Below are 26117 nucleotides of genomic sequence, written 5' to 3' on the forward strand. Positions count from 1 at the left end.
ACATGACACCGGCCCATTAGGGGAATATAAGTCAGGCTAGCGGATGTGAACGCTAAGCCATGATTAAGATGTTTTATTGAAACGCGTAGGCTTCGCCTGCAGACCGTCTTTTTGTCTTCCATATATGTTTCCCATCTGTTTTTAATGCTGCATAAATAAACCATGAAGATTTTATGATACTGCAAACCCAAGCTGGATTGTTTTTTCCTAATCTCCTACCGGTTCCTTTGGGCAAAGGTTTGATCCGTGCTGCAATCACGGTGTCCAGGTGAGCTGACTTTTCCTTGTTCATTTTTACATATAGGGATTATCTCTCACATACAGAGTACGTGCGGGGTCGAGAGCCGCACCAGTGAACCATGTTGAGGGATAAGTATGAACTTGTTACATGTCTGTGGATGGGTCGGGCCAGGCTGCGGGCGCTGCTCCAGAGCTGAGATCTCATCATAACCCATCATAAGTCAGGATCTGCAGAATGGCAGGCGACAGGGCGCCTCGTGTCCTCATCCTCCTCTGTATATTACACCTTCACTGTCTACAAGGAGCCAAGATCCTGACCACAAGTTTTATCGGTGAGTTCACAGACCTGATCTCCTCTTTGTATTGTAAGCTCCTGTGTACACGTATGTTCCCACATTGCGGATTTCTAGGAATTCAATGTCCACAGGTAAGAAGTGCATAGCAATTCCCTTTATGATATGACCCATGGACCATGTGGACATCTTATAGGGGATTAGTTCATATCTGACCATAGGCAACATCTGCATAGACATCAGAGCTTAGGGCTGTGCAGGCAAAGGTAAGGGAGCCTTTGTTTCTGGAGGGGTGCTATAGGGGGGTAAGCAGGGCCGAATTAAGGGTAGTGGAGGCCCTGGGTTCAAACTGGTGGGACACTCCCCACAATGTTTTTCCCTAAAGTAAATGTTTCTATTAACCCCTACGGGACACAGCCTCTTTTGGCCTTAAGGACGCGGCCCCATTTTTCAAACCTGGCCTGTGTCACTATAAGTGGTTATAGCGTGGGAACGCTGTGAGATATCCAGGGGATTTTGAGATTGTTTTCTCGTGACACATTGTACTTCAAATTAGTTTAAAAATTTGGATGAAATCTTTTGCGTTTAGTTATTAAAAAAAACAAAATTTGGCAAAAATTTGGAAATATTCTTTTATTTTCAACTTTTTAAATTCTCTACTTTTGATGGAGATAGTCATAGCTCCCAAATAAATTCATAACTTACATTTCCCAAATGTCTGCTTTGTGTTGGATGGTTTTTTAAGATTCCTCATATTTTACTAGAATGTTATGAGGCTCAGAATTTAGGTATCATTTTTCTAATTGTTTTGTAAAATCACCAAAACCCGTATTTAGATGGACCTGCTCAACTTTTAATTGACACTGAGAGGCCTAAATAATAGCGAGACTCGTAAATTACCCCATTATGGAAACGACACCCCTCAACGTATGAAAAACCACTTTTAAGAAGTTTATTAACCCTTTAGGTATTTTATAGGGGTTAAAACAATATGGAGGTGCAGTCTGCAAATTGTAATATTTTTTCACAATACACTCATTTTGGGTGGAAAATTAAACATTTACAATGGATTAAATGAAAAAAGGATCCACAAAGTTTGATACCCAATTTCTCCCGAGTACAACAATACCCTATATGTGGTGATAACCTGCTGTATGGGCACACGGACGGGCATAGAAGGGAAGGAGGCGCCATCCAGAGCAGATTTGCATTGTCACATTGTACAGGCTATAATTTTTTTCTTTTTTTTATTGAGGACCTATAGGGGCTTATTTCTTTTGCCACATGAGATGCACTTTTCTGGTACGTAATTTTGGGGAATCTATAGCTAATTGGTGAGATTTTATTAACTCTTTGTTGGTGGAGGAAATGAAAATCATCAATTTTTAGGAAAATTTTTATGTTTTTTTTTTTTTTTTGGTCGTTAACCATACCATAAAAATAGTATATTATTTTTATTCTATGGGTCGCCACGATTACGAAAAGACCTCATTTATATAGATTTTTTATTTTTTCCCATTTTCACTGAATAAAAAGTAATTTGGCAAAAATGTTGTTAATTTTAGCATCACCGTCTTTCATATGCATTTGAAACTTTTTTATTTTTCGCCTCACAAATCCGTTTAAGGTCTTATTTTTTGCGAGAAGGATGGTTCTTTTTAGTGGTCTTATTTTAGAGTGCATAACATTTTTTGAATCACTTTTTTTTTTTAATCACTTAATTTTCAATTAATACCCTGTAAAAAAATATCTTTTTTTTTAAGCTTTTTTGGGTCTTTTTTACGGGGTTCACTTTACGGTTCTAATAATGATTCTGTTTTATTATGCAGATTGTTAAGAACGCAGGGATACCAAATATGTGGGGGTTTTGTGTATTTTATTCAATTGTACTGAATAAAAATTAATTTGGAGAAAATCTTGTTCATTTTAGCATCACCATCTTTTCATAAGCATAACTTTTTTATTTTTCGGCTGACAAATCTGGTTAGGGGCTTATTTTTTGCGAGAAGAGTTGCTCTTTTGAGTGGTCATATTTTAGAGTGCATAACATTTTTTAAATCACCTTTTAGAGCATTTTTTATAAGGGTATTAATTAAAAATGATCTTTTTTCGGAACGTTTTTGCGTTTTTTTTCTCCGGCGTTTACCGTGCGGGTCCAGTAATGATTCTGTTTTATTATAAATATTGTTACGGACGCAACAATACCAAATAAGCGGTGTTTTTTTGTGTTTTTTATACTTTATTAAGTGTTTTTATGGGAAAGTGACATTTTAGGGGCTTATATTTTAATGTATTTATTTTTTATTTATTCTAATGTGTAGTGTTAAGTGTTTTTCACTTTTTTTTACTTATACATACTTGAACCAGTGATGCTCTGATCGCTGGTTCAAGTTCAATACACTGCTCTACAATACTATTTTATTGTAGAGCAGTGTAATCTGTCTGGCATGCTCGCTCATGCTCAGACAGTTTGTAGTCAGACCCAGAAGGGGTCTGACTGCCAGGGAGACCGGGCAGCTCCGGGGCACATGCCAGTCCTCGGAGCTGCCGAGAAGAGGTTCGGATCCTGTGCGGTTAGCATGTAGCCCCGGGGACGTACAATAACGTCCTGGTGCGCCTAGGGGTTAATATATATACAGATCCCCCTTGAAAAGAATATATACAGCTCCCCAATACACACATATATATACAGCGCCACCCCCCGTAACACATATGTACAGCACTACCCCCCAGTAACACATATGCAAAATCCCTGCCAGGAGTAGTTGCGAATAAGCCCCTTGTACCATACAGTACAGAAAGAGGTAATATGCAGCGGTAGATACTGCCTGGATAGGCGAGGGTTAAGACTGTTTCAGGTTTATCATCCAATGAGGTTCCATCTTTGTAACTGGAGTGTGATTGGTGAGTGACATCACCTGACCAGGGATTAACAAAACCCTTAGTCAGGGGAGGAGTTTTCTCTCTTGGAACCCAGCTCCTCTAGAGAGCAGACACCTTTTAGAGAAATCCAGAGCCTTGCTACAGAGCACATAGTGAGAGATACTGGGGCACATTTACTTACCTGGTTCTGTCGCGATCCAGCAGCGCGTTCTCCGTTGAGGATTCGGGTCTTCCGGCGATTCACTAAGGTAGTGCGCCCGATGTCCACCAGGTGTCACTGCTACGCTGACGTCCGCTGAAGTTCACCATTCGGGAAACCCGACGAAAAAAAGCGATTCTGGCCCTTAGTAAATCACCCCCACTGTGTCAGTCCACCATCAGGGCTGATACTCAACCAATCCAGGACAAAAGCTGTAACTTGCAGCATTGGACACAGCTACATCCCAGCTTGCATCTGCAACCAGGCTGGTGATCAAACTCCTGAGGTTCACTCTCCAAGATCACTCCCAGTCAGACCACCATCTGTACAGAATCGTTTGGCCTGTTGCTGCTGTTGGTTCAAATAAAGAACTGTAAGTTATTTTTATGCACAACATTGCCTCCGTTTGGTCCCTGCTATGGCTGTATCACCATCAAGGGCGCCCCATCCATCTACCAGGGACACATACTACAGACTCTAAGGGTTGCCCCAGGGAAAACCAGTACATCAGCCTCTCCCTCATCTAATTTCTTGCACACATCACCTGCTGGAGACCTGCCAGGCTGTAGGACAGTCCTCCGGTCCCCATACCAAGCACCGTGATACTAGCGTGCCTAGCCGCAACCGCCAGCCACTCCGGTATTCTGGGCCCCGGCTGCTTCCAGGTCCCAAGAGAAAAAGGCTAGGCCCCGGTGGGGAATGTTGCACATGTATACAGCTTCACCCCCAGTAACACATATATACAGCACCAGTCCCAGTAACACATATATACGCAGCTTCACCTCCAGTAACACATATATACGCAGCACCATTCCCAGTAACACACATATACGCAGCGCCACTCCCAGTAACACATATACATGTAGCGCCACCCCCAGTAACACACATATACGCAGCGTCACTCCCAGTAACACATATACACGTAGCGCCACCCCCAGTAACACATATATACGCAGTGCCACCCCCAGTAATACATATATATATATACACACACAGTGCCACCCAGTAACACACATATACGCAGCGCCACTCCCAGTAACACATATACATGTAGCGCCACCCCCAGTAACACACATATACGCAGCGCCACTCCCAGTAACACATATACATGTAGCGCCACCCCCAGTAATACATATATACGCAGTGCCACCGCCAGTAACATATACTGTATATACACACAGCGCCACCCCCAGTAACACATATACATGTCAGCTAAGTGAATGAAGGACAGTGCTTGGAGTTCTGCACTCCTCTTAGAAGATATTGTGGCCATCAAGCATGAACATAATAGCCTGGCCTGAGTAATTCTCCTGGCCTTAGGCCTTTAGTGGAGTCAGAAGATGTATCCTCTGTTAGTAGGGGTCCTGGACCTCCACTCAGCATCAGTCATGTGACGTACATGACTTCATGCAGGAAGAAGATAGGGCGGTCCTCTGCCCGGACACAGACACAGAGGTGGATTAGCCAGGTGAGGCGGGCTTAGGGACGAGCAGCAGCAGGGTCATAGTGGGACTCGACTGCGTCTCCTGGACCCGGGGGCCCTCTTATCATTGCAGCTGCTATGGTCAGTGGGGATGAGCCTGCTTGGGTACACGGCGTGCATAATTCAGGATTCGGCCGTGGGTCCTGGACAGCACCATTAGCATCACCGCTAGTTACTATGGCGGTAGTAACGCCACTGATAACGAGTATTCTGGATGTCAGAAATGTGACTAAGGATCTCAAATGTCAACGGCTGAAGATTCGCCTTTGCTGAGGGCAAGGTTTTGCATTCTCTTGCAAGTTTGTAACTTCAGGAACCTCCTTACAGTAAGTAACTTATGTAGGCAGCAGCACATTGTGATTGCTGCAGACGAGATAGAAGCATTGTAGTTCTATTCTGGTAAGCTCACAGCTCCCGCTAAATAGAGGACAGAATCTTCTGTTGAGTGTTCCATGACTTATGATCCTGGATATATCCAAGCCTCCGGAAGAGGTGTCCGTCTGTTTAACGTGTAAGGATGAAGAATCGGTCATTTCCTTGATATGAATCTGCAACACCCTCGCCGATGCAATGGCGAGGTAGGGTTTGCGAATACGTCCCACCTGCATGTAATCCCATTACACAACATGGTTCTGATAGGACATAGGGATATTGCAGTGGTGAATCCTGCCTGGCAAGGCAGAGGTTAAGTATTTTGTATGATGCAAGATGCTGTTGTCCAATGATATGTGTTACATCCTGTGCTCTGTAAGCTGAGATGTGATTGGAGGAGCAGCCACCACCTGACCAAAGGAAGGTAATAAAACCTCTGGCCAGGAATGTTCTAGAGGTCTTTCTAGGGAGATTCCAGTGTAGGAGAATCCTAGGAGAATCAGTGAGTGAGTGAGTAATCTCAGTCTAGCCCATACCAGAGCAGGAAGAGCCTAGCCCCTGCCTCTGAAGAGTGGAGCATTAGACTAGAGTTAGTGTAGTGAGGAAAAGGGGTATCATCTTACCTTTAAAGGTGATACCTGAAGCCCTACAGGACAAGCTGAAGCTTCCTACCAGGACACAGCTACCTCCCAGCCTGCCCTCTACTTCCAGGCTGGTGAACCATCTCCTGAGGCTCCCTCCAACTCACATCTCAGCACCCTACCTACCTGTTAAAGGCACGTTTGCTGCGGTTCCTGCGGTTCCAATAAAGAACTGTAAGTTGTTTTCTTCAACTTCTGTCTCCGTCTGGTCCCTGCTAATACGGCTGCCTTCATCACCGGCACCCTGTCCATCACCCAGAGACTCACACTCGGGACATTAAGGGGTTGCCCCAGGGAGATCCGCTATAGCAGCCGCTCCCTCATCATTTCTTGCCAACACCACCCTGCTGGAGACCTGCCAGGCTGTAGGACAGCCCTCCGGTTCCCCCGTACCAAGCACCGTGACAATAGCGTGCTTAGGCCGCAACCGCCAGCCACTCCGGTACCGCGGGCCCCGGCTGTCTCCAGGCCGCACCGCAAAGGGCTAGGCCCCGGGGGGGATGTTGCAAATCCTTGGGACTGGTTCCAGATATGGGCCTTGCTCATTGAACCACATCTATGGTTGTAGCCATACAGTGATACCTCTGATGGAGAGACATATGTACAGCGAGCAGATTGCTGGTCAGGACCTGTCTGGTGGGAAGGTTACAGAAGTGTATACTCAATGGGGCAGATTTACATACCCGGTCCATTCGCGATCCAGCGGCGCGTTCTCTGCGGTGGATTCGGGTCCGGCCGGGATTCACTAAGGCAGTTCCTCCGACGTCCACCAGGTGGCGCTACTGCGCTAAAGTTCCCCGGAATGCACTGATCTTCACCAAGCCGGACCGAGTGAATGTAAGCTCGAGTTCCGCAACACTTTTTTTTTTTTAAATGCAGCGTTTTTTTCCGAATCCGTCGGGTTTTTGTTCGGCCATGTCCCCCGATTTCCGTCACGTGCATGCCAGCGCCGATGCGCCTCAATCCGATTCCTTGCGCAAAAAACCCGGGGCAATTCAGGGGAAATCGGCGCAAATCGGAAATATTCGGGTAACACGTCAGGAAAACACGAATCGAGCCCTTAGTAAATGACCCCCAATGTATTGTTGAGGACACCAGGCGTCTGATAAAGACTTTAGCCAATCTGAAGAGAAGTAACTCAGTCTTCTGGCCTGGTGTAATAACTCTCCCGGTTTTGAGTTAAAGGACACCTGTCATCAGGTCTGTGTAACTTGTCCTGTCACCTCTACCTGATGGAGCAGCTCACAAGGATCCCATCCCAGCCTTTATCTAGTTATTTCATACATTAATCATTGTAAAATCATCTATTCTTTATTATGTAAATGAGGCTGGTCACATGGTCAGAGGCAGTGATGTCACCCATGTTCCCCCTCCCCTCTCCTCCCCCTGCTCATGTCTGTGTGTAATGTATAGTAAAGCATTGCTAGTGTGTGTGCTGCATCTGCTGACATGCTGCATCCTCCTAATATACAGAGACACAGACATCAGCTACACATGAATCTGACATGTACTGCTGTAACATGGCTGCCTGGAGCTGCTGTATCTCTCCTATACACACACACACATGCACACACAGGCTGCAGGGGGCGCCAGCACCAGGAAGCACATCATTATACAGCCTCACATCATTATACAGGCTGTCAGTCATGCACTGGGGGTGTGGCTGTGCCTCCCACTCATGAATAAGGTGGACAGCTTGAATATGCTAATGCTTCATTGGACATTTCACAGGTCATTTGCATACAGCTTCAGGACCTCATTGCTTAGGGTTACAGGCATGTAGAGGGACAATGAAGGGATAGAGGCAATGCTCTCTAATGGCAGTTTATGAAAATATATTTAGTTTAGGGGGGTTATTTTGCATGACGGGTTCTCTTTAAGTGGCTTTTTACCTACTCATGGCAGGTGTTGCCTGTGTCTGAACCGACCCTGTGTATTAAGTCCATGTGAGGGAATGACAAACTGTTCCCGTTCCTGATGGATTTTTGAGTTTTATAGCTTGAAAATGACAGGGCCTGCAGCCTGGATCTTGCCTAACTGTGCAATAAATACTTTAGACTGGCAAAAAAAACCCTTATTTCAGAGCTTTGTCCATAAAGCTCTTCTTGCCAAGGCCAAAGTAACCATGACTTCAGAGAAATCCTTAATGCTGGTAACAAAAGCATTAAATAGGTATTGTGACAGGTCACATGGCCAGTAGTGGCAAAGCCGGTAGGATTTCATCTCTTGGTCCCTGGGCCTCTATTACTTTTATCGGGTCTGGTCCATCAACGCTGAAAATATATAGACAGGACTGGGTGGGAAGACGTCAAAATCAGCGACTGGAAAGTAGGATTATCATTAACTACACGTGAGAGCAGAGAAAAATGGTTATTAAATTCACGGTGTAAAGATTATACAGATTATACACATGAAATACCAGTCAAGCAGAGCTCACAGACTCTGCATATAAACCCTGGGGACAGGGCGCAGGAGTGTTTCGAAATGCAGATATACATCAGCAATGAAGATCTATGCATTCAGAAAGATAGACATTATACCTATTCAGCAGGTAAATATTACACCAGAGCATTCAGCAGGTAGGTAGTACACCAGAGCATCAAGCAGGTAGGTAGTACACCTAAGCATTAGGCAGGGATAGATATGAGACCTAAGTATTCAGCAGGTAGATATTACACCAGTGCATTCAGCAGGTAGGTAGTACACCAGAGCATCAAGCAGTATCCTGAGTATTCTGCAAGATAGACATTACACCTGAGCATTCAGCAGGGATAGATTTGAGACCTGAGTATTCAGCAGGGATAGAGATTACATATGAGCATTAAAGAGGACCTGTCATCTATAAAAAAAAAAGGCAATAGGAGCTGCTTCCTATAGTAAGCAGCTCCTAGCGCTAGCAAAATTTTAGCAGAGATAAACTGCTAGCTTTAATGGAATCCTCCGATAAAGCTAGCAGACACTGCCACATAGTACAAGAATGTCCAGGACAGGAGCGCAGGCCAACCAGGTGCTCACAATCTATATCCCAGGAGCTGACATGTAGCGCTCCCTGTACTGCAAGTGATAGCAGGGTCAGGTGAAATCAGGGTATGACATGCCGAAATCTCTGTACAGCAGGTGATGACAGCGTATAAAACTGTACAATATGCAGAGATCTCTGTACAGCAGGAGATAACAGGGTATACTACTGAATAACATATATCACAGATGTATTATGGTTCTTCAGGGTGAGAGTATACAGGCTGGTATACAGCCTGGAATGTACTCACTGATACATTGGGGCACATTTACTTACCCGATCCCTGCGCGATCCCCAAAGTGTGTTGTCCGACGAGGATGAAGTCTGCCGTGTTTCAACAAGATTCCCCGCTGAGGTCCGCCGGAGTTCACCTACTTCTTCCCGCTGTATGTGAGTGCATGTCTTGCGACACAACTTGAATTGTTAAATCTCGCCTGTAGTCCGAATCCGTCGGACTTGTGTCGCGTGAAAGCCGGCGCGATTGCGACACAAAACGATTGCGTGTGACACAATCCCCATTGCGATCCCCGAAAAGTTGGGAAACCCAACGAAAATGCGGCCGCGGGACCCTTAGTAAATAAGCCCCAATGTGCTGCCTCCATCCAGATGAACAAATGGTTAATACCAGGAGCAGCGCTGCAGGACAGACGCTGGAGCAATCTCATGTTCCGGGTGTAGGGTGACCGCAACACACCACAGCCTGAGCTATTACCACTGTAAAGACAAGATAGCTCTACAGGCTCTTCCCTGGGCTACGGCCTATGCAGGAGGCATTACAGGCATCCAATGGGGAGGCACGCAGGGTTAATTAACCACACGTCACAGCAGGTAGGAGATACAGGCAGTGATCTCATGTGTCAGTAATGACACCACAACCTGAGCTATTACCCCTGTAAAGACAAGATAGCTGTACAGGCTCTTCCCTGGGCTACGGCCTATGCAGGAGGCATTACAGGCATCCAATGGGGAGGCACGCAGGGTTAATTAACCACACGTCACAGCAGGTAGGAGATACAGGCAGTGATCTCATGTGTCAGTAATGACACCACAACCTGAGCTATTACCCCTGTAAAGACAAGATGGCTGTACAGGCTCTTCAAGGTTTAGGGCAACACATCACATGGTTTAGGGCAACAATCTCTAGGGGGCACTGGCTCACTATGGGGTGCAAGGGCGGCCTTTGATTTTGTCGCTCTCCACGAGTAATGGCACAGGACGGGCATTCCCGACACCAGGCTTTGATGTTGTGCTTCATGTGCACCCAGTAGAACCACCTCCGGAGGGTAGCCACAGTCTTCTGAGTGCCAAATTGTCCGGACTGATCATGATACTTCTCCAGCACTATCTTGGCATCCCTCCTAGCAATCACAATTTAGTACTGTCAGTCATAGGTAATAGGATGCAGAGTTTTCCTTTTCAATAGGCCCAAATGCATGCTTAGAGTCTTCCTCTGGTGCCACAGTTGGGACAACTCTCTGTCAGCCCGACAGATCCTTTCGGTACTTGCTCACTGGAAGGGTAGTCCATTACTTTTCCGATTGCTCGGCTTTCGTCCTGGAGACTCAAACAGAGGTCCTTCTCTGCTGGTGGCATAGACTCTCCATGTTGCTGAGCAGGCCTGCCTCGGAGAGCATAGAGTACACTCTCTGGATATCTTGCTGTACGAAACCAGCATAAAAGGCGGGCATCTAAACGTCTCCCCACCGGGCATCTGTGGAAGGTCCTGCTCCATGGTCAGGAGACCGGACAAGGCATCTGCATTGTCATTTGTCAGGCTGGCCAGGTACTTGATGGTGAAGTTGAAATTGGCCAGCCTGGAAGCCCATCGTTGCTCCAGTGCCCCAAGCTGAGCAGTATTCAGATGTGCCAGGGGGTTGTTGTCAGTGAAGACAGTGAAGAAGTAAGCTGTTAGGTAGTCTTTTAACTTTTCAGTCACTGCCCAGACTAAAGCCATGCACTCAAACTTGAATGAGCTGTAATTCTGGTCGTTCTGTTCCAGCTCTCTGAGGGAACGGCTGGCGTAGGCTATGACCCTTTAGGTTCCATTCTGGATCTGGGATAGCACAGCCCCTAAGCCCTGTTGGCTGGCATTGGTGTAGAGTATAAAGGGCAGATTGTAATCTGGATATCCTAACACCAGAGGCTCCGATAAGACTTTGCTTCAGCAGCTGGAATGCAGCTGTTGGTTCTGCTGTCCAATCAATGGGCACTTTGGACCATTGTACGTCTTTAGGAAGTTCCCCTAGAAGTTCTTGCAGGGGTGCTGCTAGCTGGGCAAAATTTAGAATAAACTACCGGTAGCAGCTGGCAAACCCCTAGAAGCTCTTCACATCCTAGATCGGGTAGACCAGTCATGGACAGCTGCAATCTTGTCAGGCTCTGGCTCAATTCCATCAGCACTCACCACGTGTCCTAGGTATTTTACACAAGACTGTAACAGATGGCTCTTAGATGGTTTAACCTTCAACCCATGCTGGGTCAGGATTTGGAAAACTTAATCCAGATGTAGAAGTAGTACATCTGGCGTCCAGGTATAGTAGAATGGTCTCTGAAAAGTGCCTGGGGCATTCCACAAGCTGAAGGGGATGTTGTTGAATTCGAATAAGCCCATTGTGGTGGTGAAGGCCATCTACTCCATATCTTCAGTGGGGATAGTAGGCTGAATCAAGGTGGGCTGCCCAAAGTCCAAAGGGTGTTTGCTGAAAGCCTGGTGATGTTGCATGATGCCTACCAGTACACCTTGAACCTGGTCCTCAGGGGTGATCTCTTCATCAACAATATTGAGCTCAAGCCCCCAGTGTTTCTCAGCAGGTTCACCTTCAGCACTTTGGTTGCCTTTCAGCAATTGTGAAGAGGACAGGACGATTTCCACCAAGTCTTCAGGGTGAACACTGAAGAGGGTGGCAACGTCTTGGTATCTTCTCAGATCCACAAGATTGTCTCCCACATTCAATAGCTAGATAAGGACTAGTCCCCGGGATACGGTGACCAGACTGCCCCTCCACTACTGCTGTGCTCCTTTGCTCCTCTACTATTGCTGTACTATTCTGCCCCTCTACCACTGTTGTGCTCTTCTAGCCCTCCACTACCGCTTTGTTCCTCTGCCTCTCCACTACTGCTGTGCTCCTGTGCCCCCCCACTACTGCTGTGCTGCTGTGCCCCTCCACTACTGCTGTGCTCCTCTGCCCCTCCAATACTGCTGTGCTCCTCTACCCCTCCACTACTGCTGTGCTCCTTTACCCCTCCACTACTGCTGTGCTCCTTTACCCCTCCACTACTGCTGTGCTCCTTTACCCCTCCACTACTGCTGTGCACCTCTGCCCCTCCATTACTGCTGTGCTCTCCTGTCCCTCCACTACTGCTGTGCTCCTCTGCTCTTCCACTACTACTGTGCTTCTGTCCATCCACTACTGCTGTACTCCTCTGCCCCTCCAATACTGCTGTGCTCCTCTGTCCCTCTGATACTGCTGTGCTCCTCTGCTCCTCCACTACTGCTGTGTTCCTCTGCTCCTCCACTACTGCTTTGCTCCTCTGCTCCTCCACTACTGCTGTGCTCCTCCACTACTGCTGTGCTCCTCTGCTCCTCCACTACTGCTGTGCTCCTCTGCTTCTCTACTACTGCTCCTCTGCCCCTCCACTACTGCTGTGCTCCTCTGCCCCTCTACTACTGCTGTGCTCCTCTGCCCCTCTACTACTGCTGTGCTCCTCTGCCCCTCTACTACTGCTGTGCTCCTCTGCCTCTCCACTACTGCTGTGCTCCTCTGCCTCTCCACTACTGCTGTGCTCCTCTGCTCCTCCACTACTGCTGTGCTCCTCTGCCCCTCCACTACTGCTGTGCCCCTCCACTACTGCTGTGCTCCTCTGCTCCTCCACTACTGCTGTGCTCCTCTGCCCCTCCACTACTGCTGTGCTCCTCTGTTCCTCCACTACTGCTGTGCTCCTTTCACTCACCACTAATGCTGTGCTCCTCTCACCCACCACTACTGCTGTGCTCCTCTGCCCCTCCACTACTGCTGTGCTCCTTTTCCCCTCCACTACTGCTGTGCTCCTCTGCCCCTCCACTACTGCTGTGCTCCTCTGCCCCTCCACTACTGCTGTGCTCCTCTGCCCCTCCACTACTGCTGTACTCCTCTGCCCCTCCACTACTGCTGTACTCCTCTGCCCCTCCACTACTGCTGTACTCCTCTGCCCCTCCACTACTGCTGTGCTCCTCTGCCCATCCACTACTGCTGTACTCCTCTGCCCCTCCGATACTGCTGTGCTCCTCTGCTCCTCCGATACTCCTGTGCTCCTCCACTACTGCTGTGCTCCTTTGCCCCTCCACTACTGCTGTGCTCCTCTGCTCCTCCACTACTGCTGTGCTCCTCTGCCCCTCCACTACTGCTGTGCTCCTCTGCCCCTCCACTACTGCTGTGCTCCTCTGCTCCTCCACTACTGCTGTGCTCCTCTGCCCCTCAGATAGTGCTGCACTCCTCTGCCCCTCCACTACTGCTGTGCTCCTCTGCTCCTGTGCCCCTCTTACACCTCTGTGCATCTCTGCCCCTCTGCTACTGTTGTGCTCCTGTGCTACTTGTTTAATGTATAATTTCTAGGATTTCTCTGATACTTACTGTATGTGGACATTGCACATGTAAAATCTAAGCTATTGTTTGATATTTTAGGTGGAAGTCATCATCTCTTAATGGAAGAAATTTCGCAGATTCTCCAAGACAATGGACATGATGTCAGGATGTTTCGGCAGGATTACCAGAAAACTCCAGGTCTGAATAACTGGAGGTAGATTTGTGGAGGAGGAAAGGTTGTGGCTCCATATGTTTTTGAATCCTCTAGAAGGATCCATATTTAACCAAACCATTATAAACCATGATGAACAAATCTCTGTAGTAGCAGGATCAGATAGGGGGGGGGGGTCAAACCACTGGAACCCATGATGATTGGGAGCAAATAGGACTGTAAGTCCCTCTGTGACGGGAGCGTTGGGGCACATATTTGATCTACACTCCGCTGCCCTATAGGAGTGAATGAGGCGACGTTTCCTCTTTCTCTGAGGATCCCAGTGTCCTGAGATGGGGGGATAAGTTACAATATTGGGACAGTCATTGTGATTACACTGCTGTACCAGCTATTCTGATAATAGAACTTATGTCTCCAATATGGCCGCCCAAGGTAATTACTAGAGAACTCCATAATATAAAACTCATTATACCTGCATCTCTCCCCTACTGTCATATAATGTACTGGACTAAGATTATGTGCATGTGTAACAGCGACAACAGACCGGACCACGATGGGCTAGCAGGGGCGAGTTCTTTTAGGATTCTGATGGTGTGTAGTTTAGGGGATATAACACAGTCTCTTTGAACAGTTTATTCTCAGCACTATGAACACTTCAGACAACAACCACAGTAATAATAATCCAAGACAAGTTCTATGGGCAGTGACTTCAGTACCTGATGTATGAGGCTGAGGTGTCTCTGTGCTCCAGTGTCCTCCCTCTGCACATGTCTCTGGATCCTCTGTAGCTTCTGCAGTTACATATATTCATTCTCTGTGTCCTGTACAGAAATATCTTGTGCTTCCAGTTCTTGTAACTAATGTGCAATCTCTTCCCAGCTTTACTGAGGTTTTTCTGCTGCAGTACACCCCAGACACTGGACCTGCTCTGCAGTACACCCCAGACACTGGACCTGCTCTGCAGTACACCCCAGACACTGGACCTGCTCTGCAGTACACCCCAGACACTGGACCTGCTCTGCAGTACACCCCAGACACTGGACCTTCTCTGCACTACACCCCAGACACTGGACCTGCTCTGCACTACACCCCAGACACTGGACCTGCTCTGCACTACACCCCAGACACTGGACCTGCTCTGCAGTACACCCCAGACACTGGACCTGCTCTGCAGTACACCCCAGACACTGGACCTGCTCTGCACTACACCCCAGACACTGGACCTGCTCTGCACTACACCCCAGACACTGGACCTGCTCTGCAGTACACCCCAGACACTGGACCTGCTCTGCACTACACCCCAGACACTGGACCTGCTCTGCAGTACACCCCAGACACTGGACCTGCTCTGCAGTACACCCCAGACACTGGCCCTGCTCTGCACTACACCCCAGACACTGGACCTGCTCTGCACTACACCCCAGACACTGGACCTGCTCTGCAGTACACCCCAGACACTGGACCTGCTCTGCAGTACACCCCAGACACTGGACCTGCTCTGCACTACACCCCAGACACTGGACCTGCTCTGCAGTACACCCCAGACACTGGACCTGCTCTGCACTACACCCCAGACACTGGACCTGCTCTGCACTACACCCCAGACACTGGACCTGCTCTGCACTACACCCCAGACACTGGACCTGCTCTGCACTACACCCCAGACACTGGACCTGCTCTGCACTACACCCCAGACACTGGCCCTGCTCTGCACTACACCCCAGACACTGGCCCTGCTCTGCACTACACCCCAGACACTGGCCCTGCTCTGCAGTACACCCCAGACACTGGACCTGCTCTGCACTACACCCCAGACACTGGCCCTGCTCTGCAGTACACCCCAGACACTGGCCCTGCTCTGCAGTACACCCCAGACACTGGACCTGCTCTGCAGTACACCCCAGACACTGGACCTGCTCTGCACTACACCCCAGACACTGGACCTGCTCTGCAGTACACCCCAGACACTGGACCTGCTCTGCAGTACACCCCAGACACTGGACCTGCTCTGCACTACACCCCAGACACTGGACCTGCTCTGCAGTACACCCCAGACACTGGACCTGCTCTGCAGTACACCCCAGACACTGGACCTGCTCTGCAGTACACCCCAGACACTGGACCTGCTCTGCACTACACCCCAGACACTGGACCTGCTCTGCAGTACACCCCAGACACTGGACCTGCTCTGCAGTACACCCCAGACACTGGACCTGCTCTGCACTACCACCCAGACACTGGACCTGCTCTGCAGTACACCCCAGACACTGGACCTGCTCTGCACTACACCCCAGACACTGGACCTGCTCTGCACTACACCCCAGACACTGGACCTGCTCTGCAGTACACCCCAGACACTGGACCTGCTCTGCAGTACACCCCAGACACTGGACCTGCTCTCTGCAAATGTAACAATATTGTGTGATGTCACTACAGCAGCTTGGTTTGGTTAACTCTATAGTTGCTGTGTAGTAGTGTGATACGCATGTGTATGTGCACAGTTTAGCTGTGTTTATAAAGCAGGGATTTAGAGATGATGACCCCCCTGTTTTCACTGGGTTACACATGAAACTTCCCCTTTAACAAGTCCATGATCTGTAATTATTGCAGGGTATCAGAAGACGTCTGTCCCATATGCAGTGTCCACATACAATTTGGAGGAGGAACAATTCAAAGAGTATGAAGAGTTTTTCGATCTGTATGAGAGAGAAGCCTTCATGGGCAGGTAAGTCACTGCACGGACAATACACAAACCCCTAGTAATATTTTAATTTTTTTCCTCACCTTATCTCCAACTATAGGGACTCCATATTTTATTTTTTCTTACCAATGTCAATCCCTCCTCCTTTTATATTTATACAATCATTTCTAAAAAGACTATGACCATCTATAGTAACAGCCCAGTCATAGCTACTGTCCAGCCATGTCTCACTGATACCCACTATATCATATTTTCCCTCCATCATTAAGAGGTCCATTTCTTCCATTTTGTTTGTGAGGCTTATGGCATTAGCGATCATGCACTTTATATGGTTTTCCCTATCCCTATGGTTCTTATTCCATGATCTTATCCCAGCCCCCCTATCTCCATCATGTACCATGACTCTTCCCAGCCCCCTATCTACAAGTCTTTAGTTTAGACACGCCACACTTCCAGACATGTTTACCCCTAAAACTGCTGCACCCTCCCCATTGAGGTGCAGCCCATCCCTACTGTAGAGCCTGTAGCCAACAGAAAAGTCAGCCCAGCTCTCAATGAACCCAAAGCCCTCCTTCCTACACCAACTTTTGAGCCACTTATTTACCTCCTTGATCTCCCGCTGCCTTTCTGGTGTGGCATGTGGTACAGGTAGTATTTCGGAGAAAACTACCTTTGAGTTCCTTGCCCTGAGCTTTTGGCCTAAGTCCCTGAAATCATTTTTAAGGACCTTCCACCTACCTCTTACTTTGTCATTAGTGCCAATGTGGACCATGACCGCTGGTTCCTCACCAGCCCCTCCCAGTAATCTGTCAACCCAATTCGCAGCATCCCAGTACCCGGCAAACACACTGTTCGGTATGCACAGTCTTTGTAACAGATTGACCTATCGGTTCCCCTAATAATAGAATCTCCCACTACCAGCACCTGTCTGACCTTGCCTGTGCTCCCCTTCTTACTGGAGCAGACAGTCCCCTGGTTGCTAGAGGCCACAACCTGCTGCAGAATCACTACCCCTGAGCTGATATCCCCTCATTCACCAGTTTAACAAACTTATTGGGGCACATTTACTTACCCGTCCCTGCGCAATCCCTGAGGTGCGTTGTCCGACAATCCTGCACAGCTGCCGGCATTCACAAAGATCATGCGTCCAAGATTCTGCATGTGTCGCTTCCCCGCTCAGGTCCGCCGGAGTTCACTTTTTTTTCCTGGTGCATGTTAGTGCTTCGTATTGAGACACAATTTAAATGTTAAATCCCACGCCCCCGATTTGTGTCGCGTGAAACCTGATGCGCCAATATCCGATCGTGTGCGATGCAATACCCGGCACGATCCCCAAAAACGTCGGAAAACGCAATGGGAATGCGGCCACGGGCCTTAAGTAGATATGCCCCATTGGGTTGGACCAGCTAGCTGCCCCCTCACTCTGCACCCCTGTACTTTGGCACACAGTGGTCTTCTCCAGTGAGTCTGTCATTAAGGACCAGAACTGCGCCCTATATTATCAATTGCCCACAGCCTTGAATCTTGCTCTTTGAGGGCTGTTTCACACGAACATGTGCAGAGGACAGGAGTCACTGCATTATATAGAAATATAATGCAAGGACATTCCCTCTACCGGTTGAACAGCTGTGCTGGAACTGTAAAAGTGAAAATAGTTTCCGCGTGGCTGTTCAGCTGTTGAGGGCACGTCCTTCCATTATATTCCTATCCCAACCTCTGCTCTGTTGACAGCCCCTGGAATTGTACGACCATTCGGCACATATACACGGGTTGGACACGTTTGTGTGAAACAGACCTTAGATCCAGAATCTGGGTTTCCAGATGAGCAATTTTCACAAATCCCACTGTTGAGGAGATCCCATTGGTCTTGGACGCCATGTTACATACTGTCAGCCATTTTAAAGACTCAGCATTCATTTCACATAACTTGTCTATTGAAAACTAAAGTTTGGGTGGGGTTTCTATTCAAACAAAGTAAGTTAGAAAACACAAAGACTTATCGCTCGCTAACACCACCTAGGGGAAGGTATTCAGGGGAGCACCTGGGTATTTTTTGTTTGTGTGAAGACAGCCAATGGTGCTACATTCCTTTGTGTGCTTACATCCAATAGTGTTGCATTTCCAGGGTCAAACCACCCAATAGTATTGCCCGCTTGTGTACTTGCATACCCTATGCCTTATGATTTTCTATATAAGGATTTCAGTGCCAAAAATAAACAGTCTTGAGTTAATCTTCAGTAAGGACAGGGACTGTTAAAGCCTTGTGTATCCAAAGACCCTTATGGTCATGTTTAACACCACACAGCAGTATTCCCCATCGAACGGTTGCTCAAGAAAAGCATACATGGGACAGGATGTACACTGTGTAGCATTGCCACTAATGAAATCCATTGCACTAATGGGGAGTGCAAGAAAAAATTAGGATTTAACAAAGTAGAATTCGTAGAAGTGCAACATCCCCCACCGGGGCCTAGCTTTTTCTTGTGGCCTGGAGGCAGCCGGGCCCAGAATACAGGAGTGAATGGTTAGTGAGGCCTTGGGCATGCTGTTGCCACGGTGCTTAGTATGGGGACTGGAGGACTGACCTATAGCCTGGCAGGTCTCCTGCAGATGGTGTGTGCAAGAAATATGGAGGGAGAGGCTGATGCAATAGGTTCCTTCCTCGGGCAACCCCTGAGGTGTATGTAGGATGAATCCCTGGATGATGGAGTATTGGGAGCCTGTGATGGTGAAAAAGCCTGATCCAGGGATCACATGGAGGCACGTTGTGCAAATCAACTTACAGTTCTGTATTCAACTTCAAACGGCCAAACATCAGCAGTAGGTTCAGCAGGCTGGAAAGTAGGAGATAGCTGGTCCGCAGGAAAGATTGCTTCCAGCCTGGTTGATGGAACCGAGTCCGGACAGTGGACCTCTGCTCTGGACCTTAGACTCCTAACTTGCCCAATGGTTTTTATACTCCCCTGGTCTGTTGGCTTCCAGCTTGATATGGCGTGATATGGCAACAATGGCTATTTGCCTGCTACAGCAGTAGTTTCAGGCTGTAGAAAGACAGCTGCTATGGTAGTTACTTCACTACTCTATGAATAATGACTGTGACTGACAGTGATGAGCAGCACTGCATCTGAACAGGAGCACGGGGAGAGGTGAGTACAAGCAGTTTATTTTTTCAGGCCCCTCTTCCCTAGAACAACTTCTTTACTGCAGAAAGATATTGGGCTTTAGCTTGTGTTGAATAGTGGAGGAGGGTTAATCAGACCATCCCTTCAAACACCAGAGGGGTTACCCAAAATAAATAGTAGGGACCCTACTCATTTGAATAATCCTTCTAAGCAGCTTTTAAAATCTTTATTTCAGAGATGGGCCCCAGTCTTTGTCCCCCTTGTTGACTTTATATGCAAAGCATTGTCACCTCTATATGAACCAAACTGATATTTTGGACTTTCTGAAGCAAGAAAACTATGACATTGCCATCGTAGATCCATTTAACCCTTGCCACTTGTTGATTGTGGAGAAACTTGGTATTCCGTATATCGCCTTCTTTCCTGGACCTTTTTCCTATCCATTGGGCTTTTGGTTGCCGAGCCCTCCATCCTACGTGCCGATGTACGTCTCAGGTTTTACTGATCGCATGAATTTCCTGGAACGTGTGATAAACACTTTTCTGTACCTGGGCTCCAATATGGTGGAGATTAAGAATGAAGAGATATTCCGCGGAGTCATTGAAGAACATTTTCCTCCTGACTCTAGACCTACATTGAGTGACCTCTACCATAAAGCGGAGCTCTGGATATACAATATGGATTTCAGCATTGAGTTTCCTCGCCCACTGCTTCCTCACATTCAATATATTTCTGGATTGAGGGCAAAACCGGCTAAACCCGTGTCACAGGTGAGAACAAGAATCAGGCTTACTGCATTCACACATAATAATATAAAGATGAACACTCAAGTGAAATCTAATATTAAGCTAATGCTGTTATTAGTTTCAGTTATGTGCAACCCTTTGCATTCTCCCTGCTGATGTAAGTTGCAAAAGTTAAACGATATTAGATAGATAGATGATAGATATCAAAACATAAACATCTTAAATACGGAAGGAATGTTCATTTTGTGGATTGCTACCTAACAGTTTCCTGTTATTACAGCAGCCTCAGCATTGACTTGATTAAGACAAGGGCCGACAAGGCTATTATTAGGCAGGGTCAGGGAATGTACTTTATCAATAGGAAGAACATACAAGGAACCACTTACTAATTGTTCCTTACCTGATTGTTCAGCTTACCCTAAGCGGTAATTGACAACTGGTTGACGTCCCCTTAATGTGCCAAAATGCAAACAGAGATACAAAGACAAGACAACAGAAACCGAGAGGGATAGCCACCAAATATCGGTCATAACCAAGAGGACAATGCAGTACAACATGGATAGCCAAACGGCAGTCAACTATAGCTGTGACTTTTACTGGATTCATACAAAAACATTCAGGGTTGATGATGGAAAGCGTGTTATAAAATCTACAGGGCATCACGAGGTGTTCAAAGTGTCCTCCTGGTGTATTGAATGCAGTTTTCTATTCATCCATCATTTATGATCCTTTGGGTCCTAGAAAGATCAATCTTAGAGAACCAACGGCAGTATGTAACTGAAAAATTAGGAATCAAAAGAAGTGGATACTGGTTTATGACCTTGATTGTTTCAAGTTCACGGAAGCCAAAAAAGAAATCTGCCCCCATAGGGGAGATAGATGGATGGAAGTGTCCCCTCTAGAGGTCCCGAATATATTCTTGCATAGGCTTAGCTTTGAGGGGAAATAAAACCGGTTACTTGAACCCAGGAGAAGATCAATCCCACAGTCATAAGGGTCGGCGAAGGGAAAAGACCCACTTTTATTTTTTATCAAAAACATCAGAAAAATCTTAAATGCAGGTTATTCTTGTCCTTCACCTTGCTAGGCAAACTTAGCCATAGGGATACAGACAAATAGGGTCAAGGAAAACAAATGACACAATAAATAAGTCAGTGCCTGCTTGATAAGGGAGCTGCCTAAAAGGTAACTACAAGAGGAAATGTTTTCCATTATACTGTCCTGGGAAAAATATTTGCATATTTCCCAGAATCCCTCAGTGGCTATAAGTTTCCACAATTCTTCAAAGCAGCCATAATTGTCAAAGTCTCCGTAAGGTGAGCTCTTACTTCCCAACCCTAGAATAAACAATAAAATACAATACTATAGCAAGCAAAGAGTATTGATCCACAAAACTTAACATAAGAAGCCATAACCCCGATCTTGAAGTTTATTGGAGCAGAAGGATCTGAGTTGCATCCAGAACCATTGACACACCAGGTTCTATAGGCTTCTATGTTAAATATGAAGGCACTGATGTTATTGATAACACTTGCTAATTGACAGATTTTATATTGGGGCTCTTAAGATTCCAAGTACATCTCATGTGAATCTCCAAAACTCCATGTGAATCCAGAGCTCATGTGAATCTCCAAAGCAGTTAATGTAAGCTCAGTCCAAGAAACTAACCCGGACCAGAACTTAAAGGGAACTGTCATCACCAAGTTCAGTTTTCAGTGATGATAGGTTCCCAAAAGGCCATATAAGGCTCAATATTAATCATTTTTAGGTTAGTTACTGACAAAAAATAGTTTTAGCACAGCTGGAGAGAACCTTTGAGAGAAATTCCAACAATACCTGTATCATGCGGCTAGCATCTTCTTAGCCTGAGATATAGTGGTAAATAGATATATGAGGCTATCAATAAAATCCTCTCAGCTTTTCCAGAAGTGGGCAGCACTTCCTGCTTATGACATCAGCGCAGGGCACTGTAGCCAGGGCATTCATATGAATCAAATCAGCCGGATAACCTTTCATATGGACATTGCATTTTATTATGCTAAAACTATATATAATTCTAGATTGTGCATCATTTTAATGACTGCAATGTGTGGAGTCATACACAAACAGCTGAAAACCCAACCTGTATATTTCCTGACTTCTGATTCATATCCACTTCTATCCCTTTGTTTAGGATCTAGAAGACTTCATAGCTGAGTCAGGAGACTCTGGGTTTATCCTGGTGACACTTGGCTCAATGGTTTCCACTATCCCAAGGACGGATCTTATTAGAGAGATGAATTCTGCATTTGCTAGTGTCCCACAGAAGATCATCTGGAGATATAAGGCTTCACAATGGCCGGAGGACCTGAAACTGGCCCCCAATGTTAGGATTTTGGACTGGGTGCCCCAGAATGATTTACTAGGTAAATACTACAGGATGTTAGAGTTTTATATACATTGGAACCTAGTTCCCTCTAGAACTAGGGCTTGTTAATATATTGGGATTGCACTGTCCAGAACAACGTGACATCTTTGCCTCACCGCTGATCAAACCAAGATGTCAAAGATGAAACACTGGAGGTCTGTGTCCACCAGTCTTGCATTAGTCTTTCCATCTCCTCTTCTTCTCAGGAAAGCTGCCATGCTTTGCAGGAATCCACTAGGTCCCTAATTTTCAAGCATGCCCCTGGTACCATGCCCCTGTAGCCAATCCCAGACAACTCCTGGTTGAAACATTCAGCTTCCTCCAAAAGGAAGGTGCCTGAGCATTATGGTCCTACTTAGTTATTGTCCACCAATGATATGTGATCTCTTGCCATAGCAATTTTATGTCCCTAGCCTTGGCTGGTATATGTGTTCCTGCTCTTCTGTTGATGGCGAGAACCTCAGAGTTTGAATCTTGCTTCCCACCAATCCCTTTGTAAGTTTATTAATCCAGTAGATAGATCTGTGGGTAATATTTTGCAACAACCAATATACCACCACTGAACCAAAATCTGGCAACAGTGTTATAACAATCTACTAAGTATGTGACTTATCCATCCCTTTAACTGATTCCCCATTACATTTGGTTACAGGACATCTGAAGATCCGACTGCTGGTGACACACGGTGGATTGAACAGCTTAACAGAGGCCGTGTATCATGGGGTTCCCGTTTTGGCAATCCCACTTTTTGCGGATCAACCAAACAACGTAGTTCGAATTAAAGCAAAACATATGGGAGAATATATTCCATTCTATACAATAAAATCTGACAAATTTTCTGATATGATCCACAAAATAGTAGAAGACAAAAGGTGAGTGTCCGTTCTTATGATCTAGGGTAGAGGTTCCGTGCACTTATTTTAGAACTTACTAAAAAACCCACTAATCATATATTGATTAATTGCTGCCTCTATTGGGCACACGACCCAGATCATTGCTTTTGTACCATCTGGATCGAGATTGTCATACAGTTGCTAGAAGAGTATCTTGCTGTGACATCCATGCTGTGAGAGGGGAGAAGAAGCAGCACAGAGAAGTTATGGGATAAGCCTAAACACAAAGAGGACCACACCAGTTCATCACACTAATTTCTGTGCGAAATGAGCCATTTATTAAGGCCATCGATCCATTTGGAACCATGAGAAACAACATTAATATATTACCCTTTGTAGTAGGCAGTTCTTAACAAACTTAACCTTAAAAGAGCAAATTGCATTGTCTCTTTGAAAGCTTTGGGTTTTGCTTTAATGGCCACTACACATCAGTGGAAGGATGTTCTAGACCAGTGATGGCTAACCTATGGCACTGGTGCCAGAGGTGGCACTCGGAGCCCTTTCTGTGGGCACTCAGGCCATCACCAGAGAGGACTCCAGGTATCTTCCTGCAGTCCCAGACAGCCCAGGACTTGCTGTGAACAGAGCTATTTTAAAGTGACAGCGCTACCTGGGACTATTTTCTGCTTTATTGGTGTCCTCAGGGGCCGGTATCAATGAAATCTGTGACAGAGAAGGGAGTATAAATCACAAATTAAATTTCTGTGTTGGCACCTTGTGATAAATAAGCGGGTCTTTGTTGTAGTTTGGGCACTCGGTCTCTAAAAGGTTCACCATCAATGTTCTAGAACATTCCGGATACACTTAATGGCTTTTTTTTCCTTACAGTTACAAGACGGCAGCCATGAAGCAGAGCGTCATCATGCGCTCACGTCCGTTCCCCCCCGACCAGCAGTTATTGGGATGGGTGGAGCACATCATCCGCTCCGGTGGAGGCGGCCATCTTAGACCCTATTCTTACCAGCAGCCCTGGTATCAGCAGCTTCTCCTGGACGTCATCCTCTTCATCTTCTCCTGTGTCGCTCTGATCATCTACATCATCGTGAAAGTTATCAGATTTCTTATCCACCTCCTGTATTCCAGAAAGAAACAGAAACAAAATTAATATTTTTTTAATCGGTGTCTGTTCTATGGCTAGCAGTTATCGCTTCTTCCAACTTATACAGCTCTCATGCAAACTACCATAATAGTATAATATAATAGTATCATACACACAAAAAATCCAGTGTACATATATATTAATAAAAAAGCTATAAAAACACTTTCAAGGTAAATAGAGATATTTTTTTATGATTTTGCATATTATTATAGCTTTCTTCTTTCTATAGCCTATCTGCCGTCACCGGGCTCTTTTAGGCATCCATATTGACATAGTACTACTATTTTGCCCTGTATTGATGCCTTGTGCAGTGTTATTTGTTTATTTCCAAGTAGCCAATAGTCACACAGCCCACAGTTGCCAAAAGTAAGACCGCTGAAATTGCTAACAGTAATAAATCTTAATTAATATAGCGCCATCAAATTCTGCAGCGCGTTACAGATCATAGAGCACATTTACAATTTGCTTGCCAAAAGACATGCAGATTTTTATTTTTTACATTGGTATGAGAAATACTCCAAATGTGTCCGATGCTACAGGCAATACTTTGAGGACATGCTCATAATTTATTGGTACTTCAGTATTTTTAAAGGAAATCTACCATCACAATCCATCCTGATAAACCAGGGACATTACTCATAGATCCAGGCACCAGGACTGTGGTGATCTTATAGTTGTTAACCATGACCTTCTAAAATCAACTTTTGAAATTTATGATAATGAGTATAAAGACCTCTGGGGGGGGGGTGTTTACCAGAGCACCTTAGCTAAGCAAATATGAGGTCATTATACCTGTAGTGTGAAGGGCATAAAAATAAAAATTAAAAACAAGTTTAAAATTGTAATTTTAGTCCTTCCTACTCTCAAAGAACTGTAATCAAAAAGTTGGATGCCCCAAAGTACGGTAGTACCAAACTAAGACTAATAATGTTATTTTCATTCAGGAATGAAAAACTTGTAGCTTTGAGAATTTGGTGACACATAATTAAATGTGTTTTCCTCAAAAGGTGCTTTTTTTTTTTTGCTAAAGTAAAGTAAGAAAACTTGTACATGCTGAGTCTTGTTAGTCGTACTAACCTACAGAATAATCTTATCATGTTTTCATGCTGTATGGTGAACTGTCCTCTCATATTTGTAGGATGTTAAGAGGCTTAGATCTTTAGGTTTGATTTTTCACATTTCCATGAAAATCGGTAAGACCTAAATTTCGAGGGACCTGCTCAACTTTCAAGTGACTTTGAGAGGCCTAAATAATAATAGCATAATATAAAGTACACCCCTCAAC

The 26117-nt window shown here is 46.0% G+C and overlaps 1 protein-coding gene across 2 annotated transcripts; it reads left to right on the forward strand.

The window, feature by feature from the left end:
- The first annotated feature begins 254 nt into the window (after nt 1–254).
- On the forward strand, nt 255–25661 carry LOC140117770 (UDP-glucuronosyltransferase 3A1-like). Of its 2 annotated transcripts, XM_072134821.1 has the most exons (7): nt 255–572; nt 13792–13890; nt 16475–16589; nt 19923–20457; nt 22607–22838; nt 23493–23712; nt 24562–25661. In XM_072134821.1, exons 1-7 carry the CDS (start codon nt 476–478, stop codon nt 24836–24838), a joined length of 1575 nt encoding a protein of 524 aa, XP_071990922.1. In that variant the 5' UTR covers nt 255–475; the 3' UTR covers nt 24839–25661. The 2 variants fall into 2 exon arrangements, with proteins under 2 accessions (XP_071990922.1, XP_071990931.1); XM_072134830.1 differs by lacking the exon at nt 255–572 and having other exon boundaries at nt 13831–13906.
- The last annotated feature ends 456 nt before the right edge of the window (nt 25662–26117 follow it).

This window comes from Engystomops pustulosus, chromosome 1 (assembly GCF_040894005.1).
Source record: "Engystomops pustulosus chromosome 1, aEngPut4.maternal, whole genome shotgun sequence".
In the NCBI taxonomy this organism is placed as follows: Eukaryota; Metazoa; Chordata; class Amphibia; order Anura; family Leptodactylidae; genus Engystomops; species Engystomops pustulosus.

What these genes read in the sequence shown, in the direction of transcription:
- LOC140117770 (XM_072134821.1), top strand. Translation starts at nt 476, where the DNA reads ATGGCAGGCGACAGGGCGCCTCGTGTCCTCATCCTCCTCTGTATATTA. An exon ending in CGGCTAAACCCGTGTCACAG is followed by an intron (nt 20,458 to 22,606) that starts GTGAGAACAAGA and finishes CCCTTTGTTTAG; the next exon opens with GATCTAGAAGACTTCATAGC. An exon ending in AAAATAGTAGAAGACAAAAG is followed by an intron (nt 23,713 to 24,561) that starts GTGAGTGTCCGT and finishes TTTTCCTTACAG; the next exon opens with TTACAAGACGGCAGCCATGA.